General features: G+C 37.3%; 1 protein-coding gene across 3 annotated transcripts in view; it reads right to left on the minus strand.

Annotated features, from left to right (window-relative positions):
* Positions 1-8,051: 8,051 nt before the first annotated feature.
* LOC127584496 (kelch-like protein 5) overlaps positions 8,052-23,768 on the minus strand; it is a 92,959-nt gene continuing 77,242 nt past the window's right edge. For all 3 annotated transcript variants that reach the window (XM_052041284.1, XM_052041283.1, XM_052041285.1), the window contains 3 exons: positions 22,245-22,457; positions 18,920-19,091; positions 8,052-16,551 (listed from right to left, as the gene is read on the minus strand). In XM_052041284.1, the coding sequence (XP_051897244.1) occupies positions 16,495-16,551; positions 18,920-19,091; positions 22,245-22,457 (442 nt within the window). In that variant the 3' untranslated portion in view covers positions 8,052-16,494. The remainder of the gene's footprint in view (positions 16,552-18,919; positions 19,092-22,244; positions 22,458-23,768) is intronic.

Genomic DNA, 23,768 nt, shown 5'->3' on the forward strand with positions numbered 1-23,768 from the left:
TTGAATACAGAGATATTTTCCCTTAAACTTTTATTTTTTTTTCCAGAAAAATTTATGTTCACAAATGCATCAAGATAAATGCAAAATAAAGGCAATAATTAATCTTGATTTTTATTATTTTAAAAAGGTACTAATGATACATGGGTCAACTCTACCACTGATGTTGCATCTTTTGTAGCTGCACTGTAAAGTGGAAATGAAAAGACTGGTCTAACAAAAAGAATCTTACAAATATAGAAATTGCTTGTGAAACCCACAGGTATTCATGGGACCATGAAATCTTCCCAGGGAAGATTACAACAGTGCATACTCCGGAAAAATGGGAAAAATAGAGAATGTAGATTCATTAGATAAGTGAAGTTACTATAAATGCATTAAATTATCTTTCATTGATTTAGAAACACCACTCTAAAATCAGTCCTGATTGCAGGGTCTTGACCCAAAATGTTGACATTTCCTCTCCCCTCACAGTTGCTGCTTGGCCCGCTGATCTCCTCCAGCAGATTGTTTGTTGCTCCAGATTCCAGCATCTGCAGTTTCTTGTGTCTCCACTCCAAAATAAGAGCAGATTGTTATTATATGTAAGCATCACCCTTTTCCTGGCTTTCTTTGGGGGAGTTTCTTGTCCCTTGTAGACCCAAGCAAGAAAATGAAACTCTCTTCCCGAAAATGTGGAACACAATAAAGTTAACTTACCTTTTTCAGAATGTAAGGTGAGCCATTTCACTTGTGTGTATGTTTGATCTGTTGTGAGACATTTTAGTTCTTTCTTTTAATAAAAGGATTCCACTCTAAACACTTGAAACATAAAAATCTAGGCTGACATCATGGTGCAATACTGAATGTGTTTACTGTTGAAAGTGCTGTGTTACAATGAATTTATTAGACTGAGGCTCTTTTCTCAAAGATTGATATAATAGACTCCAAGGAATATCCCATTCAGGAAGTTGTTAATAGTTAGGTGGGCAGAAAAGTGGAACAAAAGGAGCTTGGAGTTTAAATCTGGAGATCCCTGAAGTAAGACACAGTTGAAGATTTCTATTTGTGACCTTTTACTGATTTGGATGTTGCACCCAACTAAATCTAACAGTTTATTTTAAAGTATATTCTGGGTTAATGGTTTTTCTAGCCTTTACAATGTTATTATCTTTCTCTCTCTGTTAGATCACCTCTTAGATGCCTCTTATTAATTCCGAAAGGTTGATGTAGTCTCTCATGTGATTTCTGTGATTTACAGTGGGAAACCAATTTAACAGTTTAGTGGAGCCAATTCACAGATGCTGCCATCCCAGAAGCCAAATTAAATGAGCCTCAACAAAAAGCAAATTTTGATTGTGTGCATCTGTACTTACCCATTTAATCATAATCCCATATTTAAACAGATAGGAAAAACTACTAAACCTAATAATCCTATTCTAGGGAATCAAATAACTTTATGGAGAACAACAAACCTTTGGATCCATAAATTTACAACTACAGTAAAACTCCAATAATCCAGCATCCATGGATTTTCAAGACTATTGAATGTTACGGCTATTTTTACCTAAATAATATTAGGATAATAACATTTCCAGAGCACCCTCAAGTTTAAAGGGAGCAGAAAATAAACAATTTTGCTGGACCCAGTCCCTGGTGACAAACCAACCCAATTCCTGTCCCCTTAGTGTTCTGGACCCCAACCCTGGCTTTGGCCACACACCCAGCTCACAGTCCAGACTCTGGTCAAGCTGCACCCAGGACCCTTGGCTCTGGCTGCATATCCCGCTTGCACACAGGATCTCTGGTTCACATTCAGGACTAATGAGTGAGCCAGATGCCAAATCATTAGGGTTTACGAACAATTGGATGCCAAATTATCAAAATTTTACTCTGGTTTACAAGTACAAGAAAACTTATTTAAGGCCTTGCTTTTGATGATGCACTGACATCTACGTATATAAATTAAATAACTTATTCTTGATCCTTTCCCTTAGAAATGTAATGATTTTGATGTTAGTTTGAGAACAAAAGACAATAAATGTGATTTCTAGCTTTAGATCAGCTTCTATTTAAAACAGGTTTAGTCAACTGGGATTATTTTCAGAGAAAATCCTGAGTTGAGGGAAGGTAAGTGTAGGGGCTGGTGAGAGCCCTTTTTGGATTTTGGCTTTTACAAAAATGAAAATGGTACATGAAGGAGTAAGCTTCAATGAGATAATACATCGAATAAATTAAAATAAATTTAAACTCTAGTCTACTTTGTATAATTTGACTTTGTATTAAAACAACAGCAATGCACATGTTCAGAGAAGAAATGCATCAATTTTTGATTATCCTGCTGCTGCTTTAAGCCTTGATAAAGCTGCCACGGAGAGTGTGCAAGTTGCCATATTTCTTTGTGGACATCAGGATCTATTTTCTGAATGCACTTTAGATACCAGGCTACCTGTTGATGCCTGCTGTAAAGATAGGTGGCTTAGCAAGTTGTGAAGAGGACACGAAGAATCTGCAAAGTGACATAGGTAGGTTAAGTGAGTGGGCAAGAAGCTGGCAGATAGACTACAATGTGAACATAGAACAGTACAGCACTGGACAGGCCATTCAGCCCATGATGTTGTGTCTATCCTGATGCAGATTTATACTGAATGTCCTCCTCCTGTTTATCATCCATATCCTTCCATTCCTTTCATATCTGTGTGTCTATCTAACTGGAGTCCAATGTGCTGCCTGGGGCGGTGGTGGAGGCAGGTACGTTGGTCAAATTCAAGAGATTGTTAGATAAGCAAATGGAGGAATTTAAAATAGGGGGATATGTGGGAGGAAGGGGTTAGATAGTCTTAGGCGTGGTTTAAAGGTCGGCACAACATTGTGGGTCGAAGGGCCTGTATTGTGCTGTACTGTTCTATGGTTCTATAACATGAAATACAAAAAGTTAATATGCAGGTGTGGTAGGTAATTAGGAAGCTAATGGAATATTGGCCTGTATTGCAAGGGTAAAAATATGGGGGGGTTTTAAAGCTAATTTACAGGGTACTGGTGTGATTACACCTGGAGTACTGTGAAAAGTTCTGGTCTCCATGTTTGAGAAAGGATGTGCTTGCATTGGAGGCAGTGCAGAGCAGGTTCACTTGGTTGATTACTGAGAATAAAGGGGTTTAAATCTGTGTGAAGAAGTATGGGGGAAAGACAGGGAATGTGACAACAAGACCAAGATTGGATTAGCCATGATCTTTTTGAAAGGTCAAGGGGCTGATTGTACTACTCCTGCTTTTTCCTAGGTTGTAAATAAGGCTGAAAATAGAAATGAGCTGTGAAGCCTTAGGTTGCCTCATAAGGGCCTAGTGAAAGTATACTAATAGTGTTTAGAGCTCTGTCCACTGTGGCCATCTGGATCTCCCGGTTGCCAGCCATTTTAATTCTAACCGTTCCCACACCGACATGTCTGTCCTCGTCCTCCTCCTCCTCTACTAATGAGGCTAAATGCAAACTAGAGGAACAGCACGTTATATTCCACCTGAGAAGTCGACAGCCCAGTGGAATGAGCATTGAATTCTCCAACTTATGATAAATTGCTCCCCCTCTGTCCCCTTTTCTCTCTCCTCCTGATCAACCTAGCCCCATCACCCGTCTCTTTTCCCTCCTCTACCCTCTCAATCTGCCCATCACCCACACACTCCTCTCAATGGTTCCCCTCCCCAACTATTCCAATCTGCCCTCCCCACCTTCCTTCCTTGATTCCATGCCCCACCTTCCTCTCCCATCACATTCCACCATCTTCAGCACTTTGTCACTTCTACCTATCACCTCCCAGCTTCTGGCACTACAGGAAGTCCCCGACTTACGAACGTCCGTACTTATGAACCGACCTTCATGGTCAGTTCGTAAGCGGGCCCGGCCCCCGATCCTATCACGGCACCAAGTGAGCATGTGCAGTCGGGGAACCCTGGGCCAAGTGCGCATGTGCGGCCGGGGCCATGTGCGGCCGCGATCCCTGGCCCAAGTGCGCATGCGCGGACACTGTTCCGAGTTACACACAAAATCAGGTCACAAACAGTCTCAAAAATGGAACTCGTTCATTACCCGGGGACTTCCTGTATTCCCACAGTCCCCTCCCCCATCTGCCTATCACTTCTCCTCACCTGGATCCACCTATCACCTACCAACTCCTGCTCCACCCTTTCCCTCACCTCTCTATCCTGGCCATCTCCCCTCCATCTTTCAGTCCAGATGAAGGGTCTCGACCTGAAGTGTCGACTGTCCATTATCCTCCATAGATGCTGCCCGACCTGCTGAGTCCCTCCAACATCTCGTGTGTTGCTCTAGATTCCAGCATCTGCAGTCTCTTTTGACTCCCAATGGTTGTTGGTAACCTGTTTGTCTTTAGTTGTGGAATCACCAATATTTGATTCTACGAACAAAATTAAAAACATTCTGCAGGTAGATGGATTGAAGACAGCAGCCACACATATCTGCCCTCATTTAATGTGTCCTCATTTTACAGATAGTATGTGATATATTGAAAGACATTAGCCATTGGACAGTTTAATTGATTTGTTGAGGTTGACTGGCACATTAGATGTTCATTTCCTAATCTGCACAAATGCTTCTTCCTCAGAGGTGACATGAGGATTGATTTTCCTGGAAACGAGATCACATACTTGTGGGGTGGAGGGGTATGGTTTTAATCTGCCTGTGGGTATGCTATACTTTATCTCGGGGTGCTTGATATTCACACTGGGAAGAGTCCTAAACTCCCTCATCTCAATGAGTGCAAAACCAAATCAGAAGGAAAAAAAAAGTCACTTTCAATCTCATTTAAAATTAAGCTACAGTTAATTAAGAACCAGTTAATTAAAATATTTAATTTTACCTTATTAAATGTGTCATTCTGATCATTCTTCTTGCCTTGAAGAATTTTGGTCTATGAATTTAATAAAAGCAAACTTCATATATTGCGTCCTGATGCAGGGTTTCGACCTGAACAATTCGTCCGCAGCCCACCCTCACCCCCACCACACCCACACACATGCTGCTTGACTCCCTGAGTTCCTCTAGCAGGTTGTTTGTTGCTCCAGATTCCAGCTTCTGCAGTCTCGTGTCTCCTTATATCTTGACCTTGACCTAAAGTGAATGGTAGCTTCCACACAAACTTTCATGTTTTTGAACTCTACTTCCAGTGGTGTGAGACATATTTTTTCCTTTGTATGGAATTTCAAAGCAGATTACATAACTATTACCTCAGAATATGATTCTGGAGAGATCATCCGCTTCTAGGCAATTTAATTAATTAAAGTTTAGCAAAAGTACATATTAGGTCTATCAGGGCCCTATGACAGAAAACAACAGATTAAACCGTGGACACTTCTTCAGAAATGAAATCCAATTGATAAGCTGGACTCTTTGCAGGATGGAAGAAAGAAGAATAAAGATAGAAATAAAAACAGAAAATTCTGGAAATACTTAGCAGGACAGGCAGCATCTGTGCAGTGAGAATTAGTTAATATTTCAGGTAATTTAGCAGAATTTTCTCTCTCCACAGAATTTTATTTCAGATTTCCAGCATTCACAATAATTTGCTTTTGATAAATGTTGCTTCTGTGTTCCGATGAAGGCTACACATTCAAATCAAAAATGTTCCTCATATTGATTTAGATGGTTGGTTAACAATGTCTTACTTATCTTAGCATCACATAGGTAGAACAGGACTCAAACCTTGTTTTTGTTGCAAAAGACAGCTACTGATTTTCTGAGACAAACATAATCAAAGTTATGTTCTGGTGATGTGCGCAATGATACTAAAATTCCCTTTATTATTATTATTATTTGTTTCACTGGAGAACAAGCCTGAAACAAGGTATGGCTTTTTCCAGAGAATAGACATGGGTCAGAACAACCAGGCCTACAAATGGTGTAGCCAAGTCTCCACTCAAATATTCATCTCTCGCAGGGTTCTACAACAGGAACTTTATTTCAAAAAAGTACCCTATTTTAAGTTGTAACTAACTTGACAAACAAATCAAGTATTGAATTCATATATTTGTTTATTTTCTGTAAGAAAGAGTTCAACTTATCCAGATTAGCTATTGCTGTATTATGTACTTACTACATCTTGTTCCACCTGCAAGGCAATAATCTGTTGCATTTCAGTATCTTGCTTTGATCAAGACTTTTTTTTAAATACCCTGAGCAATGAAATTATAACTCTAATGATTTTACTAATTGTTCAGGGCATTAAATATTTTGACCAAAATGAGATACTGAAATGCTGGAAATAAAAGTAGAAAATTTGGAGATACTTAGCAGGTCAGACAGCATCTAGGAACAGACAAACATAAAGGTCTGATGTAAAGTTATTGATCTTGGCATTAACTGTTTCACTCTGCAGGTGCTTACTGGCTGCTGAGTATATCTAATAATTTTAGTAATGTTTTACTGCAACCCAGCCAGAGAGTTCTCAAAACCTGAGTATTTTTTATATAGATAAAACATTTTCTTACTATTTGCCTGGAATGAGGGAATGAAAGAAAATCTGAATTAACTGTTGTAATGATCTTCCTCATCATTCTAAAGAGTCATAGAATTATAGAGCAGGGAAACAGGCCCTTTGGCCCAACTTATCCATGCCGACCAAGATGTCTATCCGAGCTAGTCCCATTTGCTTGCGTTTGGCCCATATCCCTGTTCCCCATGCTGATGACTTGAAGAAAATATAGGGAAATGTTAAGTGTTGTGAACTTGTCACTTAATTTAAACATCTAAAACATATGGATATTTCATCTACTACCTCCTAACTTCTGAATTAATGCAAGAGCCAAGGCAATCTCATACAAATGATTAATTACATCCCCTTGTCAGTTCCTATTACAATAAATGTATCATGATATGGTAAGCCCCAAACAATTTCAAAAGTACAATCTTAAAATAAAATATCAAACTTTTTTTGGGTAACAATCAAATTTATTCACATCCTTTAAACATAAATGTTAAAGATAAAATTTCACAGAACAGACAGATTAGTTCATGAACATGTATACATATAGCCCTTCCTGAGATTTTTGTCTGATGCTTGTCCTGAATTTGGCAGTCACTTCCTCTCCAAAATGTCACAAATGTAATTAAGGTAAAATGGTTAAAACAAAAGCCTGATGAATAGCAACTGTTAGGTTAGTCCAATTTACAGGATGAACAAAATCTCAAACTGTGAAATCTTTTTGTGAAGATTATTTCCGATTCCATAGAATGGGCAAAATGTACTAGAATACTCAACTAAATGGAAAAGTGATTGTGTTTATTTTCTAAACCCTAATAGCTGCAATTCTGATCTAAATTATTGTTTAATTAATTTCCTGTAAGTAGTTGACAAAAGGAGATATAATGCAATAAACTTCTAATAATGAAGTGACTTTTGTAAAATATAGCTTTTAATTAAATGTGACATGTAGTGCACGTTATATTTTTAAATAGTTGACCAATCTATTACCTTCCAAAAGGAATGTATTTCTAATACATCGTTTTTTCTACTGAAGTAAAACAGAATGTAACAATAATTTTGTGTTACACGTTTTAATTAAGCAGTTTATCACAGGATGACAAATATGTATGCAGTTTCAGGTACTGCAAAACCAGAGCTGATAATACATTCAACACCGTATACTATATATCCATATAAAGATGATTTTGTCTCTTCATTAATATAGATCTGTTTCATCATATTAACTTGCAGCTTTCTGTACCCACATTGTTCAAATAAATAAAAAAAAATAGAAAAACAAAATAAGGTTGCTTTTTCAAGATGTTCCACAACATCACAACATTACACAGGCATTTTATTGTCCAAATCATTATTCAGAAGTTATTTAATATAATTATACTTTTGATAAGAATGGAAGTGATACCATTTGAATTTACAATCAACAGGAATGTTCGAGGAAAGCAACTTTTTAAACTTATCAAACAAGTAATAAAGTACTCAATACATTATATTTAAAGTGGTGCAGTTATTTATCTCCAGACTCATTTAATTAATCTCATTCTTCATAGATATTGAACAATGAGTAAATTACAGTTGGGGCAGCATGGTTTTGAAAATATCCTTAATGCTAAGTTTCTTTAGTCTGCCAATAGAAGCAAGCCTATTTCTTCTTCATTGCTTAAGTCTATACATTGCTAACTATTGTGGTTATTTTCTCCAAGTCCCCAATCTTCTTCAAAATTTCAGTTCCTTTCATCCCACTACAACTTTAAAAGTTCAAGAGATACGTTCACCCTGCATATTTCTCATGACTTCCACTGGAAACCTACAAAACTGAAATTCACAGCTTCTGTGAGCTATGAGGGTGAATGAGAAACCAGATGAGTTGCCCCAAGAAAGGTTTCACCACGTTCCTCTGTAACAGTGGCTCATCTAAACTCAGGATTCAAGTAGTTCTAGGCTTCCTATTTCTCTAGCTCATTATCAACTATTCCATGCTATCTCCACTCCTCCTTCATTTGCTTCACATGCTTAACTCCACTCCTTTCACACTTGGCTTTTTCTCAAACCCACTTGTTCACTTCTCGGTTGCTCCCAATATTCCCACTTCTCATCAGTTATTACTTTTTTCTAAATTATTCTTGTGTTTACCTACTAGCTTGAACATTTTTACAGGATCCACGTTTCCACGATGGGAGACTGAAGTATTAGTGAAAATACCAAACATTTGGAAAAGAAAGTGATTTAACAGTGACCTGTTGCTGAAGAGGAACCCAAAAGACTGGAGGCAGCATGTTGCTGGACAGTAGCTCCATAGTTGTGAGGGTAGGGTGAGGGGAGTAGTATAAATTGAAAGTAGCATAAATGTACAATGTAAGTCAAAGAAAGGCAAAGAAATATGAACACATTTGAGACTCTCGAATGAGGAAGGATTTGTTGTAGTGATCACCCTGTAGCAACAATTAAGGCAAATTTGGAGTGTTCTCCTACCTGCTCACTATGCTGCATCTGGTCAAGCTTCATGCCATAAAAAGATTTTAGGACTGGCACCAACTGCTTTGCAAAAGGTGTAGGTTCTAAAGAGATTATTAAGATGAACTTGAGGAGAGAAGAGAGGTTTAGGCCGTGAACTCCAGCTTCATGCTTCAGCAGCTGATGGCATGCTTGCTAACGGCCAACTAACGAAAGCTGAGGATAAGAGGTAGGAACTGGAAGAGATCTCAGTGGTTCCACGGAAGCTGTTGCAAGCTGTGACTATTGTTGGAGATGTATGAATGAACTAGTGTTTGGAAAGAACAGTTCCTTTTGAATGGTGAAAAGGGAGTGGAGGGGAAGTTGTGCCTGGTGACGGCCTCATATGGGAGACATTGGAAATCATGAAGGCTGATAACGATGGAATGTGGAAACCTTCACATTCAATATATTTACACTGTAATTGCTCCATTAGATGAAATGTTATTGACCTGATCTTAATTCTGTTTCTCTCTCCATAGATGCTGCCTGGTTGCTGGACTATTTCTAGTATTTTCAGTTTTTATTTCAAGCATATGGAGGTTTGAAGGTGAGAGACTTGCCAGCAGAGAACAGTTTGTGGTCAAGTCTGCATCTAACAGATAAACTGAGCTGGGGGAAGAGATGGACAATATTAAGAAAATGAAAGCAGGAGATCTTGGCGATGGAGAGGATGAGGGGTTAGAAACTCAGACACGAGTCAACTAGTATGTTGAGATTATGAGCCGTTTCACAAGCTGTATCCTATTAAGCCAAATTCCTTCAAGCTGAGATGGATTTTAAAATAGTGGAATAAAGCACGTTTTCAGGTGACAGTCATCTTCAAAATTATAGGTGTAGAATGCTTTGTAACTGGATGACTGTTATGAAGTGGACAATTAAAGAAGCTAGATAAGTAACTGCACATAGAACAGAGCTTCTTGGAATGTTGTATATGAATCATAACACAATGGAAACAAAGATCAGTCTAACAGATTAGATATTATAAGGTTAATATATAGTACACTCTAAACACAAAATACTGCCCAGCAATACATGCTACTATACATAGTGTATAATAATATATTATATGTTCATCAAATTTATTGGGGATCTGAGACTTACAAATGGGTACCTAGGAAACAACTGTCCTGATGCAATAAGTACATAATAATCTGGTGTGATAGTTCATGAAAGCAGTAGAATTTTAAACTGCAGCTTATTTAATTATACATTGAAACAGATTGGCTGGCCATAATCAAAAACTTGTTGACAACACTAAATCATCAATAAAAAGGAATTGTAAATATGAGCATTACACTAAAAAATGAACAACAGGAATGTAGTTTGTAACCCATTGCCTTTGGTGCATTGTTGTGGTTTATAAATCATGAATGTTGCTACTACTACGTGGAATTACCTTGAAGTGTGATGTCTATTGACAGGTAACTAAATTCAACATTCTTTTGCTTACACCAAGGTCCAAAGTATGGCATTGAGATAAATTATCCATTCATCTGTTTTTGGTAATTTTGGTTCAGAGAGCATTGTTTATCTGGATTATGGGACAACTCCCTGCTTGTTTTTGCAATAAGTTAATGGATACAGCACTTCAAGAATTAGAACAGTCAGACAAGGCCTTGGTTTAACATATTATCCGAAGTACAGCATCTTAACCCTCAGCGGTGGACTGGAGTATCAATTTAGCTTTTGCTTCCAAGAGTTCTTACCCCAGGTACAAACGCCAAACTGAAACTGACTCATAACTAATTGAATTTTTTACCTTTTCAATTTAACTCTTCTAGATGAACAAATCTTTCTTTATCTTTATCCTGCTTATCTCCATGCTTAAAAAACACATTTTAAGCTACCGTTTCCCTCAACCTTCATTTGTTTGTAACTTTAGGGAGCTACCAATATGAATACATAGACCATGAGCATAAATCAAATTCTGAAACAGTGCTAATGCTCAACAGATCATATAAGTAACCAGTCTGAAATTATCTCAATTCTATTGACTACTTGGGAATATTTAGATACTTTCTTTTCTATTATCCACCACTTTTCTATATGAATCATCAACATTCATACATTATTTGGTAATCCAGAGAGTTAACAAGTTATCTTCCTTTACACCCAACTATTTGGCTAATTCTGTGACTACTACAGATCTTTTTCTTAATCAGGCTAACATGTACTTTTTGAAATATGATGCGATCCTAAAATAAATTGGCCTGGGCTGAAAGCTAATAACTGGAAAGAAAATAACAAAAACTCAGCTACTGGGTTACTCACATATAATGCAAATGGGTTTTATAATGATAGAAAAGTGCAGGATTTTGGTGAACAAGAACCATCATACATAACTCCTGGTGCTTCTTTGATACTTATTGTATCTATTATTTAGGGAACACTGGGAAACTAAATAAACTATTTGTAAAAAGTTAGGGAATTTTTGGGGGGTAAAATGGTTTGCGATTTTCATATTTAATCTCAGAAAGATTGTTCCAAAAATGCTCTGGGAGTTAACTGGGCTTCTATAGTAAAATTAAATAAAACAAGCTGTGAACCAACTAATGTAAATGATCATAAGTTAGAAGCATGAATCCTTGTTATATGTATATAAAGAGTTATAAACCACTGTTCACCAAAATTACATGCATTAATATGTACTTCCTCAACAATTAGATCAGTACCTCATAATTCAGTATTCACTATAAATAATAACTAGTGCTAGGTATGACAAATAACCCAATAACATACAGTTAAACTTCTAAGGAAAATTAATATGAACAAACTGACCAATTCTGAACAAGGCACAAGTAAACTTTATGGAGTTCCTTAACCCAGGCAACTTAATTGTAATAAATACTTAAATTAAAACAGTTTTAAAAATAAAACAATCAAACCACTGAAATCAAACTGGTTGCAAAATCAAATCAGTGTGCAAATTAGAAAAAAATGACGGAATTACAGGGCATTACTTTTAATGTACTTGTTGGGAATCATAAAGAGCCATGAATTAAAAGGCATCTTGAAGAGAAAAGATCTGGAATAGATTTCCCCCAATATATTTCAGTTTTTTTGTTAAATGATATCCAAATCAAATTCAGAACAGAATCATCAGCTATCCAATTGTATTCTATGTAGTGTGCAATAAAAATCATTAACAGGAATGAGCTTGCATGTTCATAAGTCTTTGCTGACAAGATTGGTGAATCCGTGGAACTCGTTGCCACAGAGGGCAGTGGAGACCAAGTCATTGGGTGTATTTAAGGCAGAGACTGATAGGTTCTTGATTGGTAAGGGGGTTAAGGGTTATGGGGAGAAGGCAGGAGAATGGAGTTGACAAAAATGGCCAAATTGTGCCAAATATATTGTGGTCTTATGGCTTATTTCACAATACGTGAAAGCAAATAAACCTAAAAATTGGGCTTTATCTTTTTAGGTGTGCTAAAAAACTTGCAGTGTACAGTGCTAAAACCAAATCACATGTATACGTGCTGTATACATAAAAATCGCAAAATTGGATACATTACAAAAAGAATTGTGGTGGTTTGCACCCAGAATCAAATGCGCTAAAATGGTACCTGTGGAGATACAAAGATGACCTCTACCAATTTAGAACAGTTGGAGACACTTTGCTGTGCGACAGACAGAGAACTGATCAGCCCATAATGTCACTTCCTAGCAGCCACACAGTAACAAAACACACTAACAGCACCATGCAGAAAGAAAGAGAAATCCACTTTTCTCCCAGAGAAACATGGAAATCTTGATGAATGAATGAGAGGCTGGGAGAAATCCTATGAGTGAGGGGAATGGAAACAAGAGAGCCACCAAGGAAACAGTTCAAATAGAGTAGCAGGTGGCAGCTACAGTAATGAGAATCCCATCCCATGGAAGAAATTTCATGACCTGATGAGGTATGTTGAGGTGAGCTTCGGACCAACAGAAGTACTGCTTTCATTCTGCCACCTACAAACCGTTAATCACACCAACCATATGTCCCTACCTCTCCCTCACCACCCCTCAACCTCACTGTCCCAATGACATTCTGCCCTTAAGTCCCCGTTTCAAATACAAGAATATACGAAGGTCAGTCAATGTCCTCCACATCCTGCCCCCTCATGGGCAGATGACCCACCAAGCCTCAAACCAGCTCAATCTGTCAAATATGCACACTAGCAATGTTTTATTGTGATCAGTATATCCCCTTTAATTTGATCACCAGTAGACATCCTCATTACCATCTTCATTGCTGCACCATCATAAAGGTGTTTTGGTAACAGATCACAAGTGCAACTCTTTTCTGTTTTGTCGTTCAGCGTCTTGGGACGGGCCATCCCCAGGAGGGAGTTGGAGGAGCAGGAGGAACAGTAGGGGACATTGGCAGAAAAGGAGGAGGTGGGAGATGATGATGACCATATTGAGTCATTGTGTCTATCACTGCAGAAATTGGCACCATAAGGGGTGAGAAGACTCAGATGTGGACCACAATCACAATGAATTCATGACAAGGCAGATACAGTGCACAACAAGATGATTAGTACATTGTCAGAGCTGCCTTACTGGATGCAGGGGCTGTGTGGAGCCAGTAGACTATGACCTCCACTCTAGATGGGAAGCACATTTTTTTTGCTGGGTGTTGGTGACATACCTGTCACGTAGCAACTACTAGTGCAAGTGATAGCTGTTACGGAGGCCACACATCATATTTCTGCTTCTATACAATCTTTCCCTGATTCAGCTTAGAAGTTTAACCTTTGCCACACAGCAGCAGCTTGAAACTCCTCAGGAACAGTGATAAGCTACCAGGTTGTAGCTCGTTGTCTTCAATGAGCAGAGAGATGATACCACTGAGCAGATTTCTGCTCTCAATGGACAAAGGGTTGCTACCCATGAATGGATCGCAATCTTAGAGGAGCAAAGGAATGCTATACGTGGTTGCCTCCCTGTTCGTCAGTAACAGAGATAAAACAGAGTGCTGCCCTGCACAAACAGAGAACTGCCAAGCGTGAGCACATCACTGTCCTGAGAAGAGAAATGGCATACAGCAAATTGTCTTTTCTCTGCAAGAGCAGAGGTGTATGCAAGCAATTCACACTTCTTCATCATGAGCAGGGTCCTGCCCACAGTTTGCACAGAGCTCAGTCTAAGAAAAGTGAAGGAATCAGACACCCGTGATTTGTGGTTAGTCTGCTCTGTCATCTCTGGCTTTGGAGGCTGAAACAATAGTTGAGTAGATGTTGGAGACTGTTGGACCACTATGTCCCTCAAGAGGTCACATGATATGCAGGTTCAGTGAATTGACATCCTCCCTCACATCACCTCCCACCATGGCCTATCAGACAGCACCCTCACCCATGGCCTAAGGTGGCTATCGCAGACTGGTCCTTCAATTGGCCCAACATAACATTCTGAAGACAACCAATCTAGACCAAGAACTTCTCATCAATCAACAGACATCTGTGCAGACTCAACTGAAAGGGAGCAGTCTGCTCTCAGCCAGTCTGTAGGTGCACTAGAAAGACCGCCGCATAGCACAGGAACTTCAAAATCCACAAAGATAGCGAAACAGGACAGGCACTAAGGTGCGTAATTTTACTGAAAAATGTTGCAATTTTGGATGTTTGTATTATTTAATTTTTATTTGAATGATTCTAAACACATTAGCAATGTTGTAATGCTCCTCATTTAGGGCAAATAATTTTGCTGAGATCATTGACACTAGTGTGGCAATGCTGCAGACCTTACTGTGCCTCAGCTAGAAAGGTTACTAATTGTATGTAGCCAGCAGTGCTAAGGCACTCAGGAATGAATATCTCAACAGGTAAATGCTAGAGAAACTGCTTCCTATCAGTAAAAGCACAATCTGAACTTTGGAAGGCTTTTGTGTAGCCTGCACTGAGTTCTGAAACTGCTAAGTCAGCTCTCTTGGTGTCTGCAGAGTGTCCCTTTTAATAGGCACAAATTCAATAAAGTAGCACAATGTAAACCTAGCTGCACCCAATTCATAGAAGTCATAGGTTATAGCCAAAAACTCCAAATTATGCTAGAAAATTAGGACATCATTAGATGCACAATTAACATCAGGGAAAAGAATGATGGAATCGTTTGGAGCAATTTTTTCATGGATGTCATTTCGCCCAGGAGTGATCGCAAGTATGACCAACCTCCGGTAGAGTTCCCTTTTTGTATCACTTATTTATGTACAACTGGTTCTAATAGGTCCTAGGATATAGACTCCTTTTGCCAACAAAAACAAAAATTCTAGTCATGAAGACAAAGTAAAATTGTAGACTGAGGTTAAGTAAAGTATGGGTTACGTCTCATGGCTGATGCAAAAGACAATTTCTGACTAGATATATTTTTGGTGGGTGAAACAATCATAACATACAAGAACATAACATGTATTTGGTCAGCTAATGGCTTATTTGAGAACATAATGTACTGTAAAGGAGCAGTTACACAATGATTGCTTGTACCAACAAACAAAAACTTACAATGTCTTCAATATATTGCATATTAAATATGTATGTGCTTCTACATTTTTAACAAAGGCAGTTTGGTTTAAAAACAAAAAAAAAGAATATGGTCAATTTGAAAGGATATATAAAAATTAATCCCTGGTTTTCATTAAGACAAAGGGCAACTAAACATGATAAAGAAGGGATGATTTTCCATTTTTGCATTCATGATGGGACAGCAATGCTGTAATGTTTATTAGACTATCTGGTGCCACTACCTCATCTTTAGTCCAGTAAAATTAATGGATGGAAAATGAGGCTGGCCAGATGTAACATCTTATATCATTATTCCAATTTTAGTTTCTGATGTGCACTGTTTACTGGATGTGCAAAAGTGGAAAATTAGCTTTACAGTGTGCACTCAGTGAACTTGTATTGGGTTTATAGATTTAATGTTTCCTTCATGGTTACACCACATGGCCTTTTCAATCTGATGGAAATAAAATCCACACTGCTTAAAGAAAATAAATTAACAATTATAGAACTTGTACAGTGCACCATCAGAAACTGAATAGAGAATAGAACTTCCAAGTACAGACAATGAGTATTTGGAGGAATGTTGAAAGTAGAATAAAAGCTACAACATAATTATTACAAAATTACAATCGATCTTGATCCCTTAAACAGGCACATTTTTTCTCTACGAATTAATCTTTGCTTAACCAAATTTTTTTTAGCAGTGAATCAACAGCATTAAGAAAATAAATCAGAATAAAATCCCAAAAAGGACTTGGAGGATTTCAAAATAAAGTTTGAGTCTCTCCTATTGTTGACATGATCATCATGTTGGGTGTACTTTAAATGCATATCAATTGAAACTTGTTATTTCCTACACAAAAAAAATCAAAGGAAATGTCTAAAGGTACAGTTATCTCTGGACACACTTTTTGGGGTGGGTTGGTACAATTAGGATTTGTTGGATCTTTCAGTTTTATTTGAAGTAATTTTCAAGAGATGTCATGTAATTTTATTTCTCATGGACTTATAGAATGGTTAAATATAAAATATACATTTAAAAAAAATTTAGAGCTTAACAGTGACCACGCATGCTCCAGCTCTTCCAAGGCACAATGGTGCAACCTGTTTAAAAAAAACAAAAATACTTTAACTTGCTGACAGTAGTTATAAATGCACGGCAAATAAAATGAGACAATAATTTTGGCAATTTTAAGCGTAATCTTTGTGTCAATCCTTTTAAATTGCAGATTTGATTTGAGCATTTTCATTAGCATTATTCTTGCATAAATAGAATAAAACCACTACAAAATGGAGAGGATTTTGCTTTACATATGTTGTGCAATGAAAATGGCTTCACAACCAATGAGGCATTATGCAAAAGTAAATAGTAGTGCAAGAGAAATGTTCCAAAATTGCCATACATGTGGCCCTTAGGTTAGAGGACAGCAGTCATACTGAATGTCAGAAATGAAAAGGGAAACTCTACTGAAAACATGAACATTTATGCAAACAAAACATAATTTAAAAGGGATAAAAAGCAAACCAACATGGCTATAGGTCCTGACAAAGTATTGACACATCAAAGAGTGACAAGTCAGCAGAAACCAGAGACACGATGGTCCATAAAAATAATCTGGCATCTCTAGATATTGAATCTAGCCATCAATTTATACTGTATATCTCTGATCTAGCATACATGTTGTGACTGACAGCAAAAGAGTTGACTCTTCTACCACAGGCATCACAAATAGGTCATTTGAACAGAGATTTCTTTGGAAAATAAACATAAATGGATTGAGTTGTTGACATTAAGTTTCTCAGTTTATCAATTTTTGGTTTAGTTCTAGTTATTGCAGTGGTCCTTATACTAAATATAAAGTAATATAAGTTCAGAAAAGATTATTAATTATAAATCTAAAGACTTAAAACCTAATATTGTTAATTCTCATTAATCAAAAGAATTGAGTTCAAAATTAAATCTCATCAATTTATATCAATCTTAGACACTGCTATCAACTACAATGGCAAGATCTTGCTGGCACTGAGCTACTGCCCACTTTTACCCCATGCCCAAACTAACTAAACCATACATGAAGGACCCCTTATGCATCCCTGATTCCAGGGGCAAGGCTGAGTGACAGCAGGACTGCTAATGGCATACTGAAGTCCTGCTCATGAAACCCCACTGTAAGCTCTGACAGCTGACAAAACCCCACATCAAGCTTTACCGAATGTCAATGCTATAAAGGTCTTTAAATGTTTCAGAATGCTTCTAACATTAATAACTATTTAAAATGATTAAAATGAAAGTGTAATGAAATTTAAAATAAATTTGAAAATAATTCAAAAATTAATGAGCTATAAGGCTTAAAATACATAGTAGTAATTAAAAACATTAAACACCATCAAAATAAAAAGGAAGAAACATACCCTCCTTTTACAGTTCTTACGTTCCCTCGATAAACAGCAACAAGGATAATCTGGTTCACAGTCTGAGAACTGATTCCTCAGCTTAAATTCTGGGGAATCTCAGCATGGGTGGAGAGACAAATGTGCCACCCACTATTCTTCAGTTCAAGATTACTGTTTGACCATGGGTGCACCAGAGTCACTGACATGCTGCCGTTCAGAACTGCCTGTATATCCTAGTGGATTTTACTATTATTATCAAGCTGAATTTTTGTGACATTACTTTATCCTATTAATTTATACACTCAGTGCTTAAGTACTGCTAATTATAATTCTAAGATAAATAAATTAATTCACATGCGTATTGTCTAATATTTTTGTAAATTGTCAAATAATAGGTTATTTATTCAGTAGCTTATGTGTTGGCAGATGGGAGGTTGGTAGCCCCAGTGCTAATATAATGTCACAGTCTAGCAATCCACTTTTATAGAATTCAAGGGCTTGGGGTGTAGTGCTAGAAAATTGTGCTGAGATAAAAGGTCTGCCCCGATTGTGATGAATGACAGCAGGCTTGAAGGCCCAATGACCTACTCCTATTTCTTATGTTCTTATTAACTCTTAGATTTAGACCAGTTAGTACATTCAAGAAAGGGTTAAATATTCATCTGTTGTCTTTCATGAATATTGTGATCAAGCTACTGTTTTTGGTACATTTACATTAGTTTATTGCCCCTGGCATGTCAGTCAGCATCTTTGGGCTGAAAAAAAAAGTTTTTGATGTGACCTTTAAACATTATCCTGTCATTTGTCCCTGACAGCTGCTGATCGACCTGGTGGGCGCTTCCTGCATTTTCTGTTTCTATTTCTGTTTTTTTACTAACTGATTTTAACTAACAGCTGGGATGATATTATTAATTTTATTCATTACACTGAAACACAAACTCTTATTTTGAGAAATGGAAAAGCTAATATAAATAAAATAAAATCTGAATCTAACAAAGGCAACAGTGAATAATCTTTTATTAGGACAATATGGTTGAAAACTAAAAATCAGTATAAATTGACACATAATTGCCCTAACCTGCATCCACTCATTAGTTTGAGGATCATAGGCTTCCACGGTGTTTAGATACGACTGTCCATCATATCCTCCAACTGCATACAGCCTATCACCAAGTAAACAAACGCCAACTGCATCTCTGCTAATGCTCATTGGAGCCACTGCTGTCCAAGTATCAGTTTTTGGATCATATCTGCAAGCAAGATCACATAAGCTTAATTAGATCTAAATATTTAGAACAGTTCAGTGGTATTTTCACATTCACAGACTATATTCAGATGAAGTCCACAAATGTGAACTACGAAGTACAAATTCATTTATCTAATCAGGCATGAAATTCAACTCCGAGAATTAAACTGTTTCACCTCCTGCTTTGACAATCACATGAATGATTCCTCCCTATCTCTTCCCATCAAATAATGTGTTAAAATTGGCCCTGAATTATGGTGGGCCGAAGGGCCTGTTTTGTGCTGTATGGTTTTATGCTGTATGGAATTAGACTGATTTCAGAAACTCAAAATGAAATGCTTTGGAATATCGCTAATTAGAATGGATATTGCAAAATCATGGACCTTTCAATTTCTATTCAAGCTTGAAAGCATAGAGAACATGAAAATTCTGCAATGCAAACGTATGAGGAAACAGTATTTTTCTGCATTAGATAACTGACTTGAATTTCTTATCTTGTAGCTATGAGTGAACTGGTTCTTCAAGATACAGAAACAAATACTTTCCCTCCAGGCTATTAATATGCCAGATTCTTAAATGTTACCAAATAAAGAAACTAAAATATTAATAATGGTCAAAGGTATCTTCATGATTCCAATTCTCCTTGGCAGGAAAACATAGGCTAAAGTACAGCTCACCATTTGAATTTCAGCAAAACAATGCTGTTGCTACTAAGCAGCTCTGCACCAGTGCATCAATGTCATTTTCCAGCTGGACATAGAGGAGCTTTGCATTGTTTTGAGATAGAGTGTGCTCGCATCCTTAAACATAGAGCAAATATTTTTTTTGGTTTTATTTTAAACAGAAGGAAATTGTGCCAGTGTGGAAACATTGCAAGAAAATAATTATAGTTACAAAAGATACTATACAAATGGAAGTTTTTTTTACATGTAACTTGTAAATTTCACCCTTGTGTTTGATGTGTTCATTGGAAGACTCAAGAGATAGAACAGGGCAGCTATAAATTGGGCTCAGCTTAATGCACACATTAGGAATTCTGATTTGACACACAGCAGTTGATTTATTAATTACTACATATACAAGTGGAGTTCTAAGTAAGAAGTTTTAGCTATAATGTATATACAATTCATTTCAAAATGTAATGATTGTAACTAAAATGAAACACCTTCTTTATTCTCTCTCTACAGTTCAGTGAATTGCACTGAGATACATAACAAAGGAAGAGCCAGTGCTTTCTTTCCCAGTTATTCTTTACTGTGTAGTGTCACTTTTTTGTAGCAAGCTACAACTTGCTTTCTTGTCAATCTGTTATTATAAAATCATAGAATCATATGCCAAAGAAGGAGGTAAATCATAGGAGGTAAATCATACGCCAAAGAAGGTCTGATGGAGTGCCTGTGTTGGCTCTCCAAAATGGCCATCCAATTAGTCCACTTTCCTGCTCTTTATTCCCTTGTAAATATTTCCTTTTTAATTATATATCTAGGTTATTAATGTGGTCAACTAACTTATCTGACCAAACTCAATTGGATTTATGACTACTGGGCCAGTACCATTACTTATAGGCTGCAAAATTATTTTCTCACTTAAATTGTACAAGACTGGAAATTAGCCTTTAAACTTTCAACCACGAGTAGAGTTAACAGAAAGGCAGGGTATGGAGGAATAATTTGGCTTTCATATTACAAGGCTTTTTTTTAAAAAACAAGAAGTTGCTAGCAGCATAGTTTGACAGGAGCTTAGAGTGGAGGTCAGCATGCCTCCTAATTTTCTAGTCATGAATTTTAATGCTTGGAAAATTTGAAATGCTGAAATTCAGATAACCTATGCACCTGATTCTCTGATTCACATTCCCGTAATGTACACCTGGAATAAGTCTTCAGAATCTTACCTTTACCTTGGAGAAATCATTCCTAGTAGAAAATTTACTTAAAATTGAAAAAATACTTTCAGCCCTGTTACATGCAGTCTCTGGGAAACCAAACTCACAGGTGTATGCCTGTTGTTAACTCCCTACATATATTAATAGAAATGAATTTACATAGATCGACTTCATACACAATACCAGGTAAAGTTATCACTCCATGAGAGGACTTTTGCAACAAATAATTATAGTAAGGATGCTTCCTCCAAGCCTTCATCATAAATTATAAGCAGTTTTTCTTTTAAGTGTAAATTCAAGTCCTAATATTCACTGGAAATTTTTGTTTGACTTTTACAATATAATAATAATCTTAAAATTATACTGTGATAAATAGTAGAGTATTAAGCAATGAAAAGTATGAATCTGAATATGCTAATTATTATAATCAACAGTGTTTGTAGAATGAATAGATCAAAATCTTATTTTCAAGAAACTACAAATAAATTACTTTTTTCATAGCTCACACTTGCTCATATTTAGTAAATTGAGGGTTTATCATAAATTTCTTATATTAAATATATTTAAGATGAGACTGTTGCATATTCATGGTAAACATGAAAATCAATGGATCTCATACCAAGCCTATAAAGCTTGGTAGATTAGCCAAGAAATAATATCGATAACATCTACTGTTACATCTCCAGAAATTAGTGAGGATCAGGGAATAAAATATTTAATAATGCTTAAAAATCAATTGGAATACTGTAGGCATTACTTAAACACATTTGAACATGGGTGGATGGATAGATGGGTGGATACATGGATTTGTAGATATGCCAGGATAATGTACCTTTGGTTTAAATAAATTCAATACAATTGTCACTCAAAAAATAGCCATTGAATGTAACTCAGGGTACTATCTGATCTGGTTCATTGTCCTAAACATAATTATGTGAACTGGGACATATGTAATTTGTACAATTAGTTCCAAAGTTTGCATCATTCTCTGTTCCTGGCAATTCTCCCTTGACCAGTTTTAATTTTGCCACTGTACAGCATTTATTTTGAAGAATTCAGCAGTTTGTATCAGCAATTACTTACACCTATTGGAATTTCTTTTAGCAAGTAAATTTTTTTAGCTACCATCTAAATCACATTTTCATAAATCTCTGATTTATTTTTTTAAAAATTGAATTTGTTGAGAATATCCAAAATTACAAAGATTTTTCTCTGTTTTGGTGTTTAAGATATGATGACATACATTTTCAGACAAACATAAGTAGTTAACTTTACCTCTCTACGCAGTCAGACAACCTTGAAGTCAAGTTAGATGCTGGTGCATCATGCCCCCCAATGGCATACAAGAAACCATTCCACGTTGCAACTCCAACACCGCCTCGTCTTTTAGACATCTGGGCACAGGGGGTCCATTTATTGGTGTGGGGATCAAAACATTCCACAGACTTAAGGCAAGAACTTCCATCCCGACCTCCAACAGCATATAGTCTAAAAAAAGAAATGTAATATTCCTAGGTGTAAAATCCATCACTTGGTTTTGCTTAATGGCTGGGGGAGGAGGGTATTTTTGCTTTGGATATAGAACCTTATCTGTCAAGTACATAATGAAAAAGTGGGCATGTGCAGCCCACAATTTTCTGACCATTGAAAACACCTGAGGTATAATTTTGTGAAGTCACATTACATATTCTGTTTTCTGTAATGTAAATTAAAAATAAACTCAAAATCATGGATGATTATAGTCAGAATCGGCATGTCATATAGCACAGAAACGTGCCCTTTGGCCCACCATGTCCATGCCACCCTACACCTCTTCGCGTTGCCTGGCCCACTTTTAGTTGCCCTTTCTCACTGTCCATCCCTGCCCCTGGTTCTCCCTACATGGTCTGCTCTGCCATCACCCCTTCAGGTCACCTTGAGCTGCAGTCTGCTTTCTCACTTTCAAGTTCACTTGAGCTCTACCCTGGTGTATCCCTTTCAGGTCCTCAGGTTCGCTCCGCCTTCTCGGCCTGTTCATGCTTCACCGCACCTGGTGCGCTGGCTCACCTCCCTATGCCTCTTCACCTTGCCCAGTCCACTTTTGGTTGCCCCCTTCGCACTGTCCACCGCTACTCCCGCTTCACCCAACACAGTCTGCTCTGCTACCATCTATTCACGTCCACTTGAGCACCACCCTGCCGGTCCGCACCCAGTTTGCTGGATGCACTCTGGGTCATCCTGTTGCCTCTGCACTTCTCCCTGCTGCCCGCTACCTCTCTGCTCTGCATGGTTTGCTCTTGCTTCGCTTTGCCTTATCTTTCTCAGGTTATTGGTTTATCTAATTTAAAATGCAGTAAATCTCATACATCGAAGTGTTGTAAATTTCAAATGTTATCCTTGCCCCTGAGATGGCTAACTTAAAGAATTCCATAAAGTCATCTGCTTTGAGTTTCAATCCACATGCCAACTCAATGATATTCTAAAAATCAAACGATGCTTTGTTCATAAAAAAATTTTAAAAGTACAGAATGTTTGAGTCAGCATTTTCGAAATATGTTATTCTGTTACTTAATGCTAGCACATCACATAATCACTTATTTGCAACCTTAAAACATATAGTTCATGGGGTTCTAACACAGATTTCAACCAATTTGTGTGCAATGGCAGGATGGCCCTAAACTGTGATCCTTCCCCTAAGATCCCATGCAGTGGTTACACCCACCTCAGCACTTGGTTGTATACAACATATTGCTCTGGATCAACAGTAAGCTTCAGCCAACCAGAGAGCACTTTTCACCGCAATGAAGGTCTCCCAACAGC

The sequence above is a fragment of the Pristis pectinata genome, chromosome 2 (assembly GCF_009764475.1).
Source record: "Pristis pectinata isolate sPriPec2 chromosome 2, sPriPec2.1.pri, whole genome shotgun sequence".
Lineage (NCBI taxonomy): Eukaryota > Metazoa > Chordata > Chondrichthyes > Rhinopristiformes > Pristidae > Pristis > Pristis pectinata.